The 16,849-nt window shown below is 39.2% G+C and overlaps 2 protein-coding genes and 3 non-coding genes across 5 annotated transcripts; all 5 read left to right on the top strand.

Moving 5' to 3' along the window:
• Positions 1 to 822: 822 nt before the first annotated feature.
• atp5if1b (ATP synthase inhibitory factor subunit 1b) lies at positions 823 to 2,431 on the top strand. The gene is made up of 3 exons (XM_034859292.1): positions 823 to 1,091; positions 1,650 to 1,762; positions 1,943 to 2,431. The coding sequence occupies exons 1-3, from the start codon at positions 1,023 to 1,025 to the stop codon at positions 2,082 to 2,084; spliced, it is 324 nt and encodes a 107-aa protein (XP_034715183.1). The 5' UTR covers positions 823 to 1,022; the 3' UTR covers positions 2,085 to 2,431.
• A 1,455-nt stretch (positions 2,432 to 3,886) lies between these two features.
• On the top strand, positions 3,887 to 6,754 carry rpl13a (ribosomal protein L13a). The gene is made up of 7 exons (XM_034859282.1): positions 3,887 to 4,018; positions 4,618 to 4,690; positions 4,910 to 4,975; positions 5,201 to 5,302; positions 5,873 to 5,958; positions 6,153 to 6,212; positions 6,502 to 6,754. The coding sequence occupies exons 1-7, from the start codon at positions 3,998 to 4,000 to the stop codon at positions 6,709 to 6,711; spliced, it is 618 nt and encodes a 205-aa protein (XP_034715173.1). The 5' UTR covers positions 3,887 to 3,997; the 3' UTR covers positions 6,712 to 6,754.
• Positions 4,761 to 4,843, top strand: LOC117936415. Its single transcript, XR_004654946.1, has one exon. It is a non-coding gene; the product is annotated as a small nucleolar RNA Z195/SNORD33/SNORD32 family (small nucleolar RNA).
• LOC117936416 lies at positions 5,025 to 5,105 on the top strand. Its single transcript, XR_004654947.1, has one exon. It is a non-coding gene; the product is annotated as a small nucleolar RNA Z195/SNORD33/SNORD32 family (small nucleolar RNA).
• Positions 5,698 to 5,771, top strand: LOC117936417. The gene has a single exon (XR_004654948.1). It is a non-coding gene; the product is annotated as a small nucleolar RNA SNORD50 (small nucleolar RNA).
• Positions 6,755 to 16,849: the final 10,095 nt, after the last annotated feature.

Below are 16,849 nucleotides of genomic sequence, written 5' to 3'. Positions count from 1 at the left end.
GACTCATTTCTGATCTCCACAAACCAATGGGTGACGTCACTCATGCTCTGTCCATTTATATTAACGGTCTATGGTGGCAACACGCTGTCGTCTTTTGAGACCATACCATTTCGAAAAAGGAACACGGCGTTTTTCTTTACACTATATTGAATTACTTGTTATGTACATTATAAACACACTTGGTAGTGTACTGTGAATCAGTACATACATTGTTATTTCCCTCAGTTTGTGTCGTCACCATAGACAGTTAAAGAAATCAATGTACCAACAGATCCCGTTGCTCTGGACGTAGACCAGTGAAGGAAAACAGAAGCACTTTTCCGGTGATGGCTGAGCGTTACTGCGCAGCCTCCAGCTGAGCTTGACGACGTAGTTGTGACGTGAGCAACGTGTCTGAAAGTTGTAAGTCTTCTGGTAGCTGTGCCAAAAGAAATCTCAACAATTCCCGATCAGCAGAGACGGAGAGCGTAGGTATATGTTGGGAGATAACATATACACAGGCTAATTACTGCTAACTAACATGCTAGTTAACGTTACCAATTAAACCTAAACAGCTGATGTAAATCGAAACTGTCTGCGAGCTTCTCCTGGTAGTACGGTGAGTAGTCGAATATGTGACAGTAAGTCACGTGGTTATGACACAATCGTTAGCCTATTTTTACAAAAACGTTTGCTACGGAGCCATAACGTGAAATACAAGTTAATAAAGCCTTTTATACATTGTTGTGTTGCTTTAAAAATAAATAATGAACAAATAGACTCTTGAAACGCTTCAGATGTAAATTTATTCACTGTCAAAGTGGCGCCAAAATGAATAGCAGTCAATGGGATGCTAACTGCAGGTGATTGCTTCGTAGCATTAAAATGGCCCCGTTGGAGCTACGCGTAGAGAAGAGAGGCTTGCTCGTCACCCCTGTCTGGCTATAATGGCGCCGTCCTGTGGCGTATTTAGAGGTATGATTTTTGAGGACAAGGGCAAGCTTCCCTGTCAGCAGTGTTGTTTTCACACGTGAAAATCAAACATGGCGAGGTTTGTAAGGCCTAACATCAGGAGTTTTGTCACTGCACAGCTGAGAATGTCATCCGACCAGGTAATATATGTTAAATACGTTTTAAATACATTAGCCTAATAAGTGTGGCTAACTGGAACTAAAGTTGCCTGATGTAGCTAAGCAACTGTTGTGACATGATTTTAGATCACAACAATTTTGTAGTAAGACAATTTTAGGGACATATTTCCCAGTGGTCTTGGATTTGTTTAATCGTATCAAGTTTTGTCTAAATAAAACAGCAGTAGGTTCCTGTTAAACCAGCTCATTCAGTTCTATGAATCGGTTTTGGTTGCATTGTTGTTAGATTCTGGCCTGTTCCAAGCACCTCCATTATCACCTTGCTAATAAAGAATCCTGTTCCTCTCCTTTGTGAAATAAACGGATTATTGACCTTCATAATAGAGTAATTTTCATAGAGTTAAAGTAACTCTACTATAATATTACAGAGACAAGTCTTGATAACAAATCCCAAGTGAGAAATTAACTTTGATCTTGTGTAACTTGAAGCCGCTGTCTCATGTCTACATAGCTAAGCCCTAACAAGTGTTATATTTGGCTGTGAATGTATTTTCTAATCATTTCCCTGCTCTGCTTCAGCTGGGTGAACTGGGTAAAGGTGCAGGAAAAGGTGGTGGCGGGGGAGGGTCCATCAGAGAGGCAGGTGGAGCCATGGGGAAGAAGCAGGCCGCTGAGGAGGAGATGTACTTCAAGTATGCATTTCTTTCTTATACCATATGTGGAATGAGAGTGTTAGCTCTACTAACTCTTTACTCATGGATCACAACCATACAAGTATCTTTTTACCATTATGATCTGATACTGTACTAATGTCTATCTGTGTCTCTTTGTCCATTCTCTGTTGCCCACTTATCTGTCCATCTGCACATAAGGCGTAAGGAACAAGAACAACTGGCTGCATTGAAGCAGCATCACCAGGAGGAAATTGAACACCACAAAAAAGAGATTGAACGTCTGCAGCGTGATATTGACCGCCACAAGGGAAAGATCCGAAAGCTGAAGCATGACGACTGAGTGAACCCTTCCAGAAAAAAGTTGCAGTTTTCTCACTGACCCGCGCAGACACCTTTATTTAGATTGCATGCACTGTGTCACTGGGCCAGTCATGAATGTGTGGGTGATTGTTCTGTAAATGCACGAGTTATTAAAAACATTCATAAAATGATTGTTTCCATGGCATGCTGTGACACAAGTTGTACAACTTTTTCAACCCATAGCCATCGTTTTGAAGTCAGTGGTCAGTGTGCTGTATATTTCAGGCAAAAGGCCGGAGCAGAAACACTTAATTATCTTTAATGCTTCACATGGCAACATCAACTTATCTTACTGTGTGATGTTAAAATAAATTTGTAATGTAAATGGCATTGGTAGCTTTTTTGAGTGCTGGAATGATTAGTTAATCAACAGGAAAATTCACTGATTTTGATTATCAATTAATCATCCAAGGAAATTTTTTATGAATAATTACCAAAACGTCCTCTGGTTTCAACTTCTCAAATGTGAGGACGCTTCTACTTATACTGTTTTATGTCATTGCACATTTAATATCTTTAAGGTTTTAAGACTGTCGGTAAGACAAAACGAGCAGTCTAAAAACATCGCCTCGGGCAACAATTTTTACAATGTCATACTGTTGATTTATCTTACAAATGATGGTCATATTAACTGATGAGGTGCAGCTCTTATATCTTTAATAAGGAAAGGATTACCAACTGGGGAAAGTAAACAACTACCCCAGGGCTCTCACTGGGCTGTATGAAGCACCATTGGAACATAAACTGGAGACCGGTGAAGGAAAATAGAAGCATATATCCGGTGATGGCTAGGCATTACTGCGCAGCCTCCAACTGAGCTTGACAACCTAGTTGTGACGTTGGCAACGTGTATGAAAGTTGAAAGTCTTCTGGTAGCTGTGCCAAGAGAAGTCTATATCATTCACAGTCAGCAGAGACGGAGAGCATAGTTATACGTATACTGTATGTTAGCCGATAACATACACAGACAAATTACTGCTAACTAGCATGGTAGTTAATGTTACAAATTAAACCTAAACATCTGATGTAAGTCAAAACTGTCTGCAAGCTTCTCCTGGCAGTACGGTGATTTGACTTCGCGATAGCACAATCGTTAGCCTGTTTAACCATAGACATATAAAGTCATATATGTCTATGTGTTTAACTATCTATGATTTTTTCAAAAAACATCTGCTACGGAGCTATAACAATACGTACATTGTAATGGAGCCTTTTATGCAGTGTCGTGTTTCTTTAGAAATAAACAACGCACGAACAGAGTCTTGAAACGCTTCAGATGTAAAGTTATTCACTGTCAAAGTGGCGCCAAAATGAATGGCAGTCAATGGGATGCTAACTGCAGTTGATGGCCTCGTAGCATTGGCTACGTTTAGAGAGGCGAACTGTGTGCATTATCCTGAAATGCATGACCCCACATAAGCACAGAATGATGTTTAAGTGTGCCTAGTACATAATAACATAGTTTCCCTCAATTCAACATAAACCCATTCCAAGTAAAAATTAAAAGCAGCATACAAGATGGTGCTTTTAATTGGGCATTCTGAATTTGAGTATTGGTATTGGCTGTTAACTGCTTATGGTATTGGCCCACTGTTGGCCAGCAACAGAAGACCATGCTTTTACTAAAGATCCAGGTTTAAATCATACAACACTAACTGAGGACCAATTGTGAATCAAAAAAGCATCTTTTTTTGGAAACAAAAAAAATCTGGAATAAAGTTTATCTAAACTCCTCCCTCCATACAACGACGGCGATGGAACATTTGTAGATTTGTACATGCACTTTTTTTTTTTCGGTTTGTACGTGCACATTTCCCACGAGAAATATCGTCACTTCCGCCTACCCCTGTCTTTTAGCACGGGCAACCCCGTACGTCTTTCTTTTCGCTCATCATGGCGGACCGGTTCAATAAGGTGGGCAGCCGCTGCGGAATCATAATGTCTTTTTTTGCTATTTAGTGTAAGTCAAAGCTGATATTTTATAGTTAACATGTGAGAGAAAACTGTGACACACATTGGTGTAATCGTTATGTTGCTCAGTGTTACTCTTAGGACTTTAAATTAGGCCTTTAGAGACAGCTAGCCGTAGCTGAGTGGACATGCCTTCATCATGGCGGCTTCCTTAACAACTTAATGCTGTTAGCTTGCTAGCTATCTATAGGTCTTGGTAAAATACTCAGTTGGTCATTTGATAGATCCATATACTTAATTTTAAATCACGGTGTTATACACTATAGTTTACCTGTGCTATTTAAATGTAAGTTAATATGTTATCATGCTTTAAAGATGATGCTAAGCTAACGTTGTCTTAATCCATGTGGCAGTTACTGCAAGGCTCATGGAGAAACTGTTTCAAAGTTATTCATAATCATTTTAGTTAGCAATTATTGATTTAAAATCTGCAATTTTGTATTGTGTGCCTAAGCGTTAATCTAGTATCGTTATATAAAACGTGACCAGGATCTGTCCGTATAATATTTAGATCAGTTGTCTTTTTCTCTTCAAACCTGCAGGTTCTGCTGCTTGATGGCAGGGGCCATCTACTTGGCCGGCTCGCCGCCCTTGTGGCTAAACAAGTTTTGCTGGGTAAGATTTTTTTTTTTTTTTAACGTTTAAACGTTGAAATGTTTAACCGCGCATGACTCAGGAGCCCCTGTTCGTCAATGATGATAACTATTACCTCACTGGTTGAGTTTAACGACCATGAGAAAACTCACATGCACTACCATCTGAGACGGGACACAAATGATCATTAACAGGACCAGATTCTTTCAGTCCAAACGCTAAACTATTGTGTTGTTTCAGGGCACAAAGTGGTGGTGGTGAGATGCGAAGGCATCAATATCTCCGGCAACTTCTACCGCAACAAGCGTAAGTAGACTGCATGCATTTTTCCTTTTTTTAAATATATAAATAAATGCTTGTCAGTGATGTTTTACCATTATTGTTCGAGTTTCAATGACCATGAGACTACCTTACATGCACTACCATCTGAGACATCAGCGTTGAATACTGAAGTTATGACTGCCAGTGCTTTGGTACCTTGAAGTATTTGTAACTGTTTAAGGGATGTCTGTGTAATGTGCCCCTCTACAGTGAAGTACCTGGCTTTCCTGCGTAAGAGGATGAACACCAACCCCTCTCGTGGACCATACCACTTCAGAGCTCCCAGCAGGATTTTCTGGAGGACTGTCAGAGGTGAGAATGTGACACTTCTCTGGACACGGAAACTTCCTCGCCATAACAAATGATACTGTATGTATGCAATTGGAAAAACTTGGAATCATTGAAGTTGGTAGATTGCACTTGCATAAATTGCTGAGTTCAGTTTAAGCAGAGTAGGTGTAGACATGCTCCGTATGCAGCCTACACCCAAGTACAACCTACTTAAATTTTATACGAGGTATGCAATATTCAAGTGGTTTGAATGTAGCTGAGATGCCCTATTGGTCTAGCCCTTAACTATAAGCCATAAGAACCCAACCAAGATCCAGTGTCAGATTAAAAAATATAAACATAACTCTGAGAACGGAAGTTGGATCTCGGAGTGTGATCTTTGCATTTATTTGACCCAGCACAAGTTGTTCCTTGCTTGACAGTGATGAGCTCTTAATCCCAAACTGATCATCTATTGATGAGAAAACTTTTCGGATCTGATTGCTGAGTTGAGTCGGGACATATATTTGTGCAAGGACAAATAAACAATTGATTCAACTGCAATGGTAATCTTTGAAACCTTGAACATTAGAATATTCTCTGCTTTAACAGGCATGTTGCCCCACAAAACCAAGAGAGGACAGGCTGCTCTGGATAGGCTGAAGGTGTTCGACGGTATCCCCCCGCCCTATGACAAGGTGATGAATCTTGTACAAAGAGCCACGTCTTGTCTGGCCTAACATGTTGGACTCTGTCTGTGATGTCACATTACCTTAAACTACCTTGTTTGAGTACAACTTTGAAAAGAAATAACGTCTGAGACATGATATTCTATCGGTGTTAAGATGTGTGGTTTTCTTCTTTTTATCTGATTTTTGGGCTTGTTTTACAGAGGAAGCGCATGGTTGTTCCAGCTGCTCTTAAGGTTGTGCGTCTGAAGCCCACTCGCAAGGTGAGCCCGGCCTGTTTGATCAACAGCTGACTAAATGATATTTATGGATCACACTTGCAGTTTATCTGCCACAACAGTTCTAACTCGACAATGCTGAGAATTTTTTCCCGAAGCTGATCATCTATTGATGAGAAACTTTTCGGATCTGATTACTGAGTCAAGTCTGGGACAATTTGTGCCTCAAATTGAAGCTTTAAACATGGCCAAAATGTACATCATAAGAATTATCTCCTAGTAAATGTAAACTTGCAAGTATACACTGTAAACTGACTTTGACTTTCCCACTCAGTTTGCTCTGCTTGGGCGTCTGGCACATGAGGTCGGCTGGAAGTACCAGGCCATCACAGCTACCCTGGAGGAGAAGAGAAAGGAGAAGGCTAAGCTTCGCTATGGCAAGAAAAAGACACTGATCAAGCTGACCAAGCAGGCAGAAAAGAATGTTGAGGGCAAGATCGCAAAGTACACAGATGTTCTGAAACGGTTTGGAGTCCTTGTCTGAGCTGTTTGTCTCTGGCCAATAAAGATAAATAATGTGTATACTAGTGTTGACTTTTTCATTCCTCGTGGCTAAAATTGCACTCAAATTGAAAAAGGGTAATATTCATGCAATAATGTGGTGAATTAGATCTTTCAGTACGTATGGGGACACTACAGTCTAAGTAGCTGCAAATCACGTAATACCTGGGCCTAATTATATTTCAGAAGTGTTTGTGTATATGGTAATATGTGATAGATATAACAACCTAATCACGACCTTTTAAATCATAATGCAAAACTTGGCATATAAGGCTCTTAACTATTCTGTAATTAAAAGTTCTGCTCAAAGCAAACTAAAATCTCAATGTATAAGCTAAATGCATTTCTCTCTCAGAAGCCTGGCTGAAACCACAAGTGGTGTAAAATAAGACTGTTTGAGGCTTAAAATTTGGTTTGAAGTCTACAACTTACTATAGTCTATGGAATTGGAAAAATGTCCAAACAGCCATTTAAAAAGAATCAAACCCGTTCAAGTAATTCTAATGACATGACTGAATCTAAATAGTCTCGAAGTAGTAACAACATAGGGTGTAACCAGTAACTGCACATGTGAAGTGCCATTTTTTTTCCCCAAACGGTGTATTGAAATAAATGACAACTATATTACTGCTACATTACCTAATTTATCTGGAGCTTTGAGTTAGTCAACCACTTTATATCTGGTCTGGCCCAAACGTGTTGAACTGTGATGTCCCATTAACTCGAACTACCTTGTTTGTGTTGAATTTTGGCGTGTTTCACAGAGGAAGCGCATGGTTGTTCCAGCTGCTCTTACGGTTGTGCTTCTGAAGCAGACCCGCAAGGTTATCCCTGCCTATTTGGTCAAGAGCTGATTGAATGATATTTGAGTATCACAGTTTTTTAAATTGTAGAGCTTACTTGGCTGTATAATTTGCAACTACGGACAAACAAATGCTTCAATTTACTACAGCTGCAACTCGGTCAGTCGATTTATCTGTCGAATATTTTCTCGATTAGTAGTATGGTCTATAAACTATTCAGATTACTGTCATAGAGGATTAAAGACATTTGTAATAAAGTCAGGTGCAGTGTTGCATGGTGAATTTTCCCACTGCAATTGAACGTTACTACCAGCAGGGGGCAGTGCTGTGCTTACCTTCAAGTGGGATCAGTTGTAGGGACCTGTTTTCGCTGCAGCAGGACATACAACAGATGCCGGTTTTCATTAATTGTGTGTTGGGTACAGATTCCAAACCTTTCTTCTTTGTAATTTCAGTAATTTGCTGCTTTGATGCTTCCTCACGTTGTTTAATTTAAAGGATTTTTTAGTACTTAAGTGTTAAAATATTCCGGTATTTTAACAAGAAAAATAGAGAATTCTTAAAGAGTCAAAGAGGAACGGGAGTTTTTTTTTTTTTTTACCTTTTAATCATCTTGTAATTGATCTTTGGACCCTTTGAAAGGTCCAATTGGAGTGTTGCCTGGTGTTTTCCGGATGCAGTCCGAGTGTCTTTGACCATTGGTTCCCAACCTAAGGGTCTAGACCTCTCCAGTTGGCCTGGATAACTCGATTCCTATTGAGGTTTCGGGTTATTCTGAGTCACGCACTAAACTGAATCTGGTTGTGCGAGTCACTTGAATCACTTGAATCACTTTCGTCAGTATTGCTAGGAATAAGATTTTTTGATTTTTTGTTTAATTGACTGTGTGCTCAGCCTAATTGCTCTTTAACAAATGACATTTATACACCAAACCTACAGTAGGCCTAGCTAGGCAACTCGCAGGACACTATGTTATTTCAGAAGTGAAAGACTGGCTTTTGTTGTTCATTTGCTCTTCTCAAGCCACAAACAGCGGAGACAAGCGTGCAAAAATCACGACTTAAATAGGTTTACTCTCCAGTAGCACAGAATAAAAACTATAATTAAAATGTAATCTATTTTTTAAGTGTAAAAAAAAACCTTGTTTAAATCCTTTTACTGTTAAACTCCATGTCTGCCGAGTCTCACAGTCATTTAGCTCTGACGTTTTTTCAAATTAATAATCTGTATTCTGAGGTTGCCTCCTCACCTTTACTCTTTCCTCATAATATTACTTTAGCTAAATGCAACATGTGTGGTGAAGATTTCTTCATAATATAGAAGGACATGACAGCTTCAGAACCACCATTTAGATTCTATTTGCTGAAGTTGGACTCTCAAACTGAGATGAATGCTTAAAGAACAACCCCTCATGTGCTTTGGCATTTCCTCCAAGCATCTTGCAATGTCTTAAAGTGATTAGTTGCGTGTGTGTGTGGCCATTGTATTTATGTCTTATAGTATTTGTCATTCTGAGTAACTAACTGAGGCGAAACATGGGTTACCCGTCTGATTAAAGCGTATGTTGTATGGAGGGTTTCTTTAATTACCGCATGCTGGCAAGACATCCTGCACTTACTATGTTTGTCTTCTCTCTCTCTTATATGTACATAAACTATAAACATACATGCCCTTCCTAAATCAGGCCCACTGTGCATCAGACGGGAGGCCAATCTGATGCCTGTCTACCTCCGTTAAGGAGGGATGTTGTGTCTCCAGCAAACAGATAGAGAAATTACTGTGACAGCTGCACAAATTAGATTTTTGGATGATGCTGCCTGCGGTAGATTGCTCGCTAATCACACAATCTGAGACAGATTGAAAAGACAGTGATTGTCTAAAACTGCTCCTGCAGGCCCAGTCTATTATGGGCTCCAACGCTGAGACATCTTTCTCCATTGCCTGGCTGGTGTTTGGTGTTCATGTTGGACCCATAACATGGAGTCTTTTAAATAGATGAGATCTGAAGCCAAACTGAAATTTGAAGGATTTATCAAATATGGCACTGCAGCTACTGTGCACATTTGACATATTAGTACGTATTAGTAGAAACAGCATATTGTGGCCTCTGGATGGGTGCATGAAATCCAGCATTACATTTTTAAGCATTTCTTTAATGATTTTAGTAATGTCTCATTTATTCTAAATCTGTCTCAAGCTTATGCTGTTGAGTCATTATTATAGCTCATAAATCTGATTATCAAAGAGGAGGACATCAGGCTGCACAATTTGACTCATTTATTCCTGATAAATAATATTACTAAATGTTGGTGTGTGTGTAAAAGTGCATGTATCCATGAATCAGCTAAAAAATAAGTATTACAAGAATTGAATTTAAGTCCCATTATTTGTCCACAGATAGACCAGCCGCTATACTCAGATTAGGCCTTTGTCATTTTCTCATTTTTAGCCTTAATGTGATGGTGGTGATCAAACTAAATGTCCAAAGTGTCAATTGTAGTTCCTTGTTCCCTGACCTTAAACTCTTCACACACAAAACTACACAACACATTAAAGAAATAATTTGCATTCCATTTACACATTTGAATTGTTTTTAAACTGGAGGTTATTTATTTGCACGTATTATATAGAAGCGCATAGTGTTATATTTAGGTTGGTTTGGTCAAGTTTATTTTTACTAATAGTGGTAGTAGTAGTAGTGTTACTTAGAGCAGCTGCTGTAAGCACGTGACCAGATGATCCAAACAACAGTGACCCTGATAAATAGGGAGATTTTATTAATGACAATGTTCATGCTTCCTGGGCCAAAGTGGGCCAGGAGACTTGTCCATGTTGGAGCGCCAATATAAACACCTAAGAAACAAGAGATCAAACCATCTGACGCTAATGTCCATTGAGAGTAGGGCTGGGCGATATAGAGAAAATCCAATATCACAATATTCTTGTCCAAATGTCTCGATGTCGATATTGCAACAATATTGTATGGTTGACTACTGGTGCCTTAACACAATGTTATTTACACAATCAGAACTTCTCCCGAAATGATTAAATGACTTAGTGAGTAAAGGTAAATAATAGAACAGTTAGAACAGTTTGGTAAGTACAGGAAATTACATCACTTTATTGTAATGCAGCCTGTAAAACCTGGAAAAGACACTTACCATGTTACGATTTTACAACATATCCAAAATCTAAGACAATCTCTAGTCTCATATTGCGATATCGATCTAATGCCCAGCCCTAATTGAGAGTAACATAAACATAAACAAATAATAGGAAGCAAGCGTAGGCATTCCTAAATATTGTTTGATATTTATTAATTTGTCATTATGGCATTGATATGCTAGACAGTATCTGCGTGGAGTGTTGTATTGGTGGTAGTGTTTGCAGTGGTGCAGAAATGTACTGCTGATAGTGTTAGTAGTTGAGTGGAAAAATGTTGAAGAAAGACGTGTGTGTTGTCTGAAAGATGTGAGGATGTACAACTTTTGTACATATTTGTGACAGTACGTTTGTTGTGGTGCCCCGGATGAGAATCACAGTAAGATAATATATATACACACAAACATATGCCCTTACAAATTAAAAAAATGTAAGTTAAAACTGAGCTTGCTTATCACTGCGAAATAGAGAAACACATTTTTCAGCCCACACAGAGCCATTGATGGCAGGTACCTTTTAAAATTTAGTTTTGCATGATATGTGAACTCAGTGTGCAGCACTATGATACATTTTGATGAACATGAGATGGAGTAGGGCATGGCCGCGCCTCTTCTATATTCACTGACCTCTGAGTGTAATTGAAATGATTTAGTACTGCAACACAATTCCTTCAGTCATGCTGAAGTCATTATATCCATTTACAGACAAGACGAGCTGTAAAATTCAGACGAGAGAGACTGCGGCAGTGAGAGATTGCTATTGGGCTTGCAGAGTCACACACACATTCAGAAATTGAGGTCCGGGAAAAGAGACCAACCAATCACAGAAACCACCATCAAGTTTATTGTAATGAAGCACCTTGGACAAAAAGACACACACACAAACAATCCAAATGTTCGTATGAGCTCATAAAACAAACTTAAGGGAGCCTTTGTGAAAGGTGGCTTTTCTATTCTCTGTGACAGCCGATGTGTGTACACACCCAAGCGTCCTTACAAATAAACAGAAAGCAACCCTTCAGTAGCTGCAGATGGTCGATACCAGCACTTCTTCTAGTTAAACGGACATAAAGAAAACAAATGCCTAATTATACGGTGTGTAAGACACAATCACTTTCTCTCTGCTGCATGTAAATGCATGCGTTATGAGCATGAAGCAGTGAGTCTTTAAAGTGATGATTTGATGTAGTGGTGTCAACAGCCTAACATTGTCTGGGGCATGTGACTTCATAGCCTACTGCTTCCAACGTGCTTAAATTATATAAACATTCAGTGGATGCTTCCATGGACTGTAATAAAAATGGCCGAAGCAGCAGTGATGTCACCCACTGGTTTGTGGACTACTTTGAAGCCTGGAGTTTTGCAATTTGCCCGTCGGCTTTTGTGAAGGATTATTGATAAGAGGACAGAGCTAGGGAGGATGACACGGCTAACAACTGTTTTACGCTTATGTATCCACTCCACGCTGTAGCTACAACGTTGTGACTCTTCAGGAGTTCTGTTAACATTTCACCGCCAAAACACTGGGGGGTGGTTTCTGGAGGGTCCCGAAAAATAAAAGAGACAGTTTATGTTATTTTAGCAAGCAAACTTTAGCACCCACTGCCCACAAAGTACAGCTGGCTGGAAAAGTGCCAATTTCAAAATGCTGACAAATAGAACCTTTACAAACGGATAACCCGGTCCTTGTAACCAAAATATGTCTGAGTTTCTTTGCAAAGCTTATGTCAGGGAACTAGCATGTTGCTACTCCCCACAGTAGGCTGCTTCAAACACCAACTATCAACACACAGGACGAGTTGACCAATAAGTCCTCGCGCTCTGCGTCGCCTCAACGCAAAGTTACACGTTTTTGAAGGTGTACGTCAAGCTTCAGCGGAGGGATCGGAGAGGGGTTCACGTCGACGCATAGGGGTCTTTGGGTGTACGCCCTCGATTTGACGCAGAAGCATAAAACCTTAAGCCAGTGTTTTGTATGGTTGCAATTGCGCTGCGCCAAGCTACACACTAAAGGGTTAAGGTTGACAATTTTCCAGCAGCTTAAGAGTCACCCAGCTGAGTTTTACTGGTGCTATAAATGCAGACCTGCACCATGGAACAACAGATTAGCATTTAATGATTAAACTAAAGATAAAATGAACATTGTTGGAGTTGGAGCTATGCAGTCACTGCATGCATTATCCTACATGTTTCTTGCAGTTTGAACCAAATATTTGACCTTTGAGGAACATGATCAATAATGCACATGTTATCCTCTTGGATAGACCCCAAGTTTCAGCCAACGTAATTTCGATCAGGAGAGACTTTGTTGCAGATTTATTGGACATAAGCATAATATGAAATGTACAGAATCTTTTTATCTATTTAAGATAAATGTTGGATCATGAATTACGTGGCCAATTTTGGTTGCCTTACTGAAAAGTAAACGCCTCTTAACAGTTGAATAGTTTCTTGAAGAGATAGTGGTGGTTGAAGTTATCTACAAGTCTTCCTGAAAGAATTTGCGCCGAGCACCATTTCAAGTTATATACAGAGGAAAGAACCAAGACAAGAATCTCTGCAATACAGCTACATTTTGGGATTGTGAAAGTGAGGAGAGGACAGAAGAAGATAGGAGAGACAAGACAAAATCATTAACAAGAGGCAACTTATTGAGGTACAAGGACTGCCTTTGTCAGTTTAGCAATATAGTTGATAACAAAGAAGGAGAAAGAGGCCAGAATTGTTACTGAATTATTTCCTAATCATTTGGCATCATTGATTTCTTTTTTGCTCTCACGTTGTTCTGCAGCTCCATTGATTATGCAACCTGATTTTCCACAGAAGGGTCAAGAGCAGTTACTGTGCAGGATTATCAAAGTTGACAGATAGAAGCTATTTTAAAACGGTCTCTGTGGAACAATAAACAATTGCCTGGTATTGATATGTTGTTGTTCCTTTATAGGGTACTGCTGTATGACTGCAAACACAGAAGCAACATAGGTGATCTTACAACCAAAAGTACTGAGAGATTTAATGGGCTTCCTCAAATAAATATCCTATATGCTGTAAAATAGCGCAGTTGATCCTCCAATAAGAAGGCATTCACGGGAGCTACGTGAATCAAATGTATTTCACATGGAGTTAATGCTTTTTTCCAGAGGTCCCTGGAAGGCTTTCCTGCTGTCTGTTTCAGTCTCTAACATCATGAACAAGGCTTTTTAAACTGGCAATTGAACAAGTACTTATGTGCCTGTCCTACCGCAGCAGACCTCTCAGCAGCACACCACAGCACGTAAGCCATTAAGGCTTCAGATGCAGCCATCTATCTGCACACACACACACATACAGTATATACACATAAACCACCCCGAATGAAAGAGCTCATCCAGAAAACAATTCATTCTCTAATTAATCAATGTGAACCCTGCAACATGAACTGTAAAAATATTAATTATTTTTCTGTTGTCGCAGCTTTGAGGAGGCTTTTGCTTGTGTGAAATTACCCATCATCAGCCTCATATTGAGCCTCACTCAATATCTGCCTCATTAATGAGGCAGATATTGAGTGAGGCTGTTGATGTCAGGAGATACATTTCACATCAATATGTTCTTACTCACTGAAAAACACCATTGTTTAGATAACATGTGGTGTTTTAATTTGTAATATCTCATTGCGATTATTCTGACTAAAAAAGCGATTGCGATATGATGCACGATAATGGAGAGAATGATCATTTTGGTGATTTTTGCGAGGATCTGTACCAAAAGAAGATTTTTTCTTTAGTCTGTATGATGCAATTGCTAGGCCGGGACATCTCTTCAGCACCACATACATAACAAAGAATGGTTTGACATATTTAAAGCCTTTAACAAATATTGTGCCCCGGTGCAATTTGGATATTACACTAGTTCATATTGCAATTTTTGATGAAATTGCAATTAATTGTGCAGCCCTAGTCAAAACACAAGTAAACATTCTGCTCATACAGTAGTCTATTTTAAGGTCATACATACTGTTTGTACACCACATATAAACAGTCTTGGGGAATTTATTGGATAAAGAACATGCACAAATATCCTTTCATCCCTTCCTAATCCCCAACTACTCACATACATGTGTAAGGTTTAGAAGTGGAGTTAATTTATATTTGAAGGTTGTAAGCCTCAGAGTTTAATGTAATTTATATTTTAGTTTATTTACTAGAAATTTATTTTCAATGTTTAGTCAGTTAATCATTTAGATATTTATGTTACACAATTATTAGTTAAATATTTACCTGTATATATATTTAACATCGTCAGAATATTCTGTTGAATCTGCCTTTCTGATTCCCTCACGTTTACCTTGGTTTAAGTTCTCGCTTCTGATTGGTTAGTTCAGTCACGTGGGAGATGGGGAACGAGGAAGTGTTGTTATTATGATGTGTGTTCAGTAAAAGTACGATACTGAGAAAGTTATCCGTCTCCATCGTCCTGTTTACTCCCATAAAGAGTGATCCACCTCTACATATCGAACCCTCGCGTTACACATGCACACACTTGGGAATATGAACACAGGATTATGGAATTGCTCTAAATCCATTAACGCTAGAACCCCCCTGAGTGTGCTGGTTATACACCGCTGCGAGATCACGCTGGAGTGCAGACAGTTTCTGGGCCAGCTCTTTTTGTACACTCTTTGTTTACTTACATCGTGATAAGCCACAGCAAAGATAATGATCTTCTTTATTCTTCACTTCCAGTCATCTGTTTTACGCTCAAGCAGCCCATATCTGTGTCCACTGGATGGATGGGTGCTTGACATCAATCTATACTTTCCCTATGTGGCATATTGAGTTTAGAGTTAGACTTATTTGGAAAGCTGGAGTTGAAAGAAGTTTACTCCCTAAAAAGCTCAACACCACTTGAAGCATGTCGTTTGCCTAACTTCCCAAGTGTGTGATGGATTCTGGCAGCCGAGTGATGCTAAATTATTTGTGTAGGAGTTGTTGTTGAATATACCTTATGTGGCTTATATAATATACAAAACATAACAGTATGAGTGATTTCTAAAAGGATCACTCAAACCGACACAGTGAACCCAAACCTTAACATCAGTTGTCCCTGTGTGCCTTGCCCCTTGTAGCGCGTATTCCGGTGCGTTTTAACCCTAACCCTATGTTAAATTATTTCTTGTTACATGCTGTATATGTGTAACAGTCCAGCATTGTTAAGTATTTTTATAAAAGCCAAAGTTTGTTTAAGAAGTAAACTTCATTTTAAAATCCCAATCGCATTTGGAATAACTCGATTCAAAAGCGCTTTTGCACACCTCTTTTCTGGGGCATGTGGGTTGGAAAGACAAATGTTACCAGCAATTTTTGTTAAAGATGTCCCGCAGTCTGTCCATTACGCCTCGACAATACTTATTTTCACAATGTTTTGGTCACACAGACCTTCCTCAGATGAATTTCACCAGATGCAGATGCTGCTTTAACCACTCATGAGCTGTGACAGGGTATACATGGTGAAAAGTAAAGGTCATTCAAAATGGGATATTATAAACAAAGCAAACAAGCAACTTAACATAGTCTCAGTTTTTTTCTCACTTATTTGAGAGTAGTACTGGTTGCTTCAAACCTCATTAAAAACAGCATTAGTTCAGCTGAGTTCTGTTCAAGCCGAGAAAACAAAGTATGAATCTAGGCTGTAATGGTTGTGGATTAAAAGTCACACCTAATGCTTGTTCACCATGTTTTCGCATGCTTTTTGAATCATCTTTTTAATGAATTGATCTATTCAAATGGACTTCCAGTTATTTTTATGTGTGGGTTTTCCTCTATGGGTCATTTGAAGTGATTGCTCACTTCTCCTGCTCTATTGTCACAATGCTAAATGCTTGACCGTTTGTGTTTGTGAGTAAACAAATGTATGCTGCTCATTTTCCATTTACTAAGGTGATTACATTTTGAGCCGCAATTCAAGAATTCTTGTAAATATATTAAAAAAAGAAAAAATCTTACCCCAAAAAACTGTGCGTGGTCATGGAAGGCTTGTATCATGTTGATGCACCAACATTTTTGTTGTCATTGTGAGGGCGGCAGAAACCATGTGCTATAGCTTTAACCTTCCTATGGTGTTAGGGTCCCGACGGACCCGTTTTGAGTTTTAACATGCATAAAAGCACTTCATACAT

Source organism: Etheostoma cragini, chromosome 20, assembly GCF_013103735.1.
Source record: "Etheostoma cragini isolate CJK2018 chromosome 20, CSU_Ecrag_1.0, whole genome shotgun sequence".
Lineage (NCBI taxonomy): Eukaryota > Metazoa > Chordata > Actinopteri > Perciformes > Percidae > Etheostoma > Etheostoma cragini.
This window is presented reverse-complemented; position numbering and strand designations above follow the sequence as displayed.

Coding starts and splice junctions, on each gene's coding strand:
- atp5if1b (XM_034859292.1), top strand. CDS start 1,023: ATGGCGAGGTTTGTAAGGCCTAACATCAGGAGTTTTGTCACTGCACAG. Junction 1,092..1,649: donor TGAGAATGTCATCCGACCAG/GTAATATATGTT, acceptor GCTCTGCTTCAG/CTGGGTGAACTGGGTAAAGG. Junction 1,763..1,942: donor GAGGAGGAGATGTACTTCAA/GTATGCATTTCT, acceptor TCTGCACATAAG/GCGTAAGGAACAAGAACAAC.
- rpl13a (XM_034859282.1), top strand. CDS start 3,998: ATGGCGGACCGGTTCAATAAG. Junction 5,303..5,872: donor TTTCTGGAGGACTGTCAGAG/GTGAGAATGTGA, acceptor CTGCTTTAACAG/GCATGTTGCCCCACAAAACC. Junction 6,213..6,501: donor GTCTGAAGCCCACTCGCAAG/GTGAGCCCGGCC, acceptor TTTCCCACTCAG/TTTGCTCTGCTTGGGCGTCT.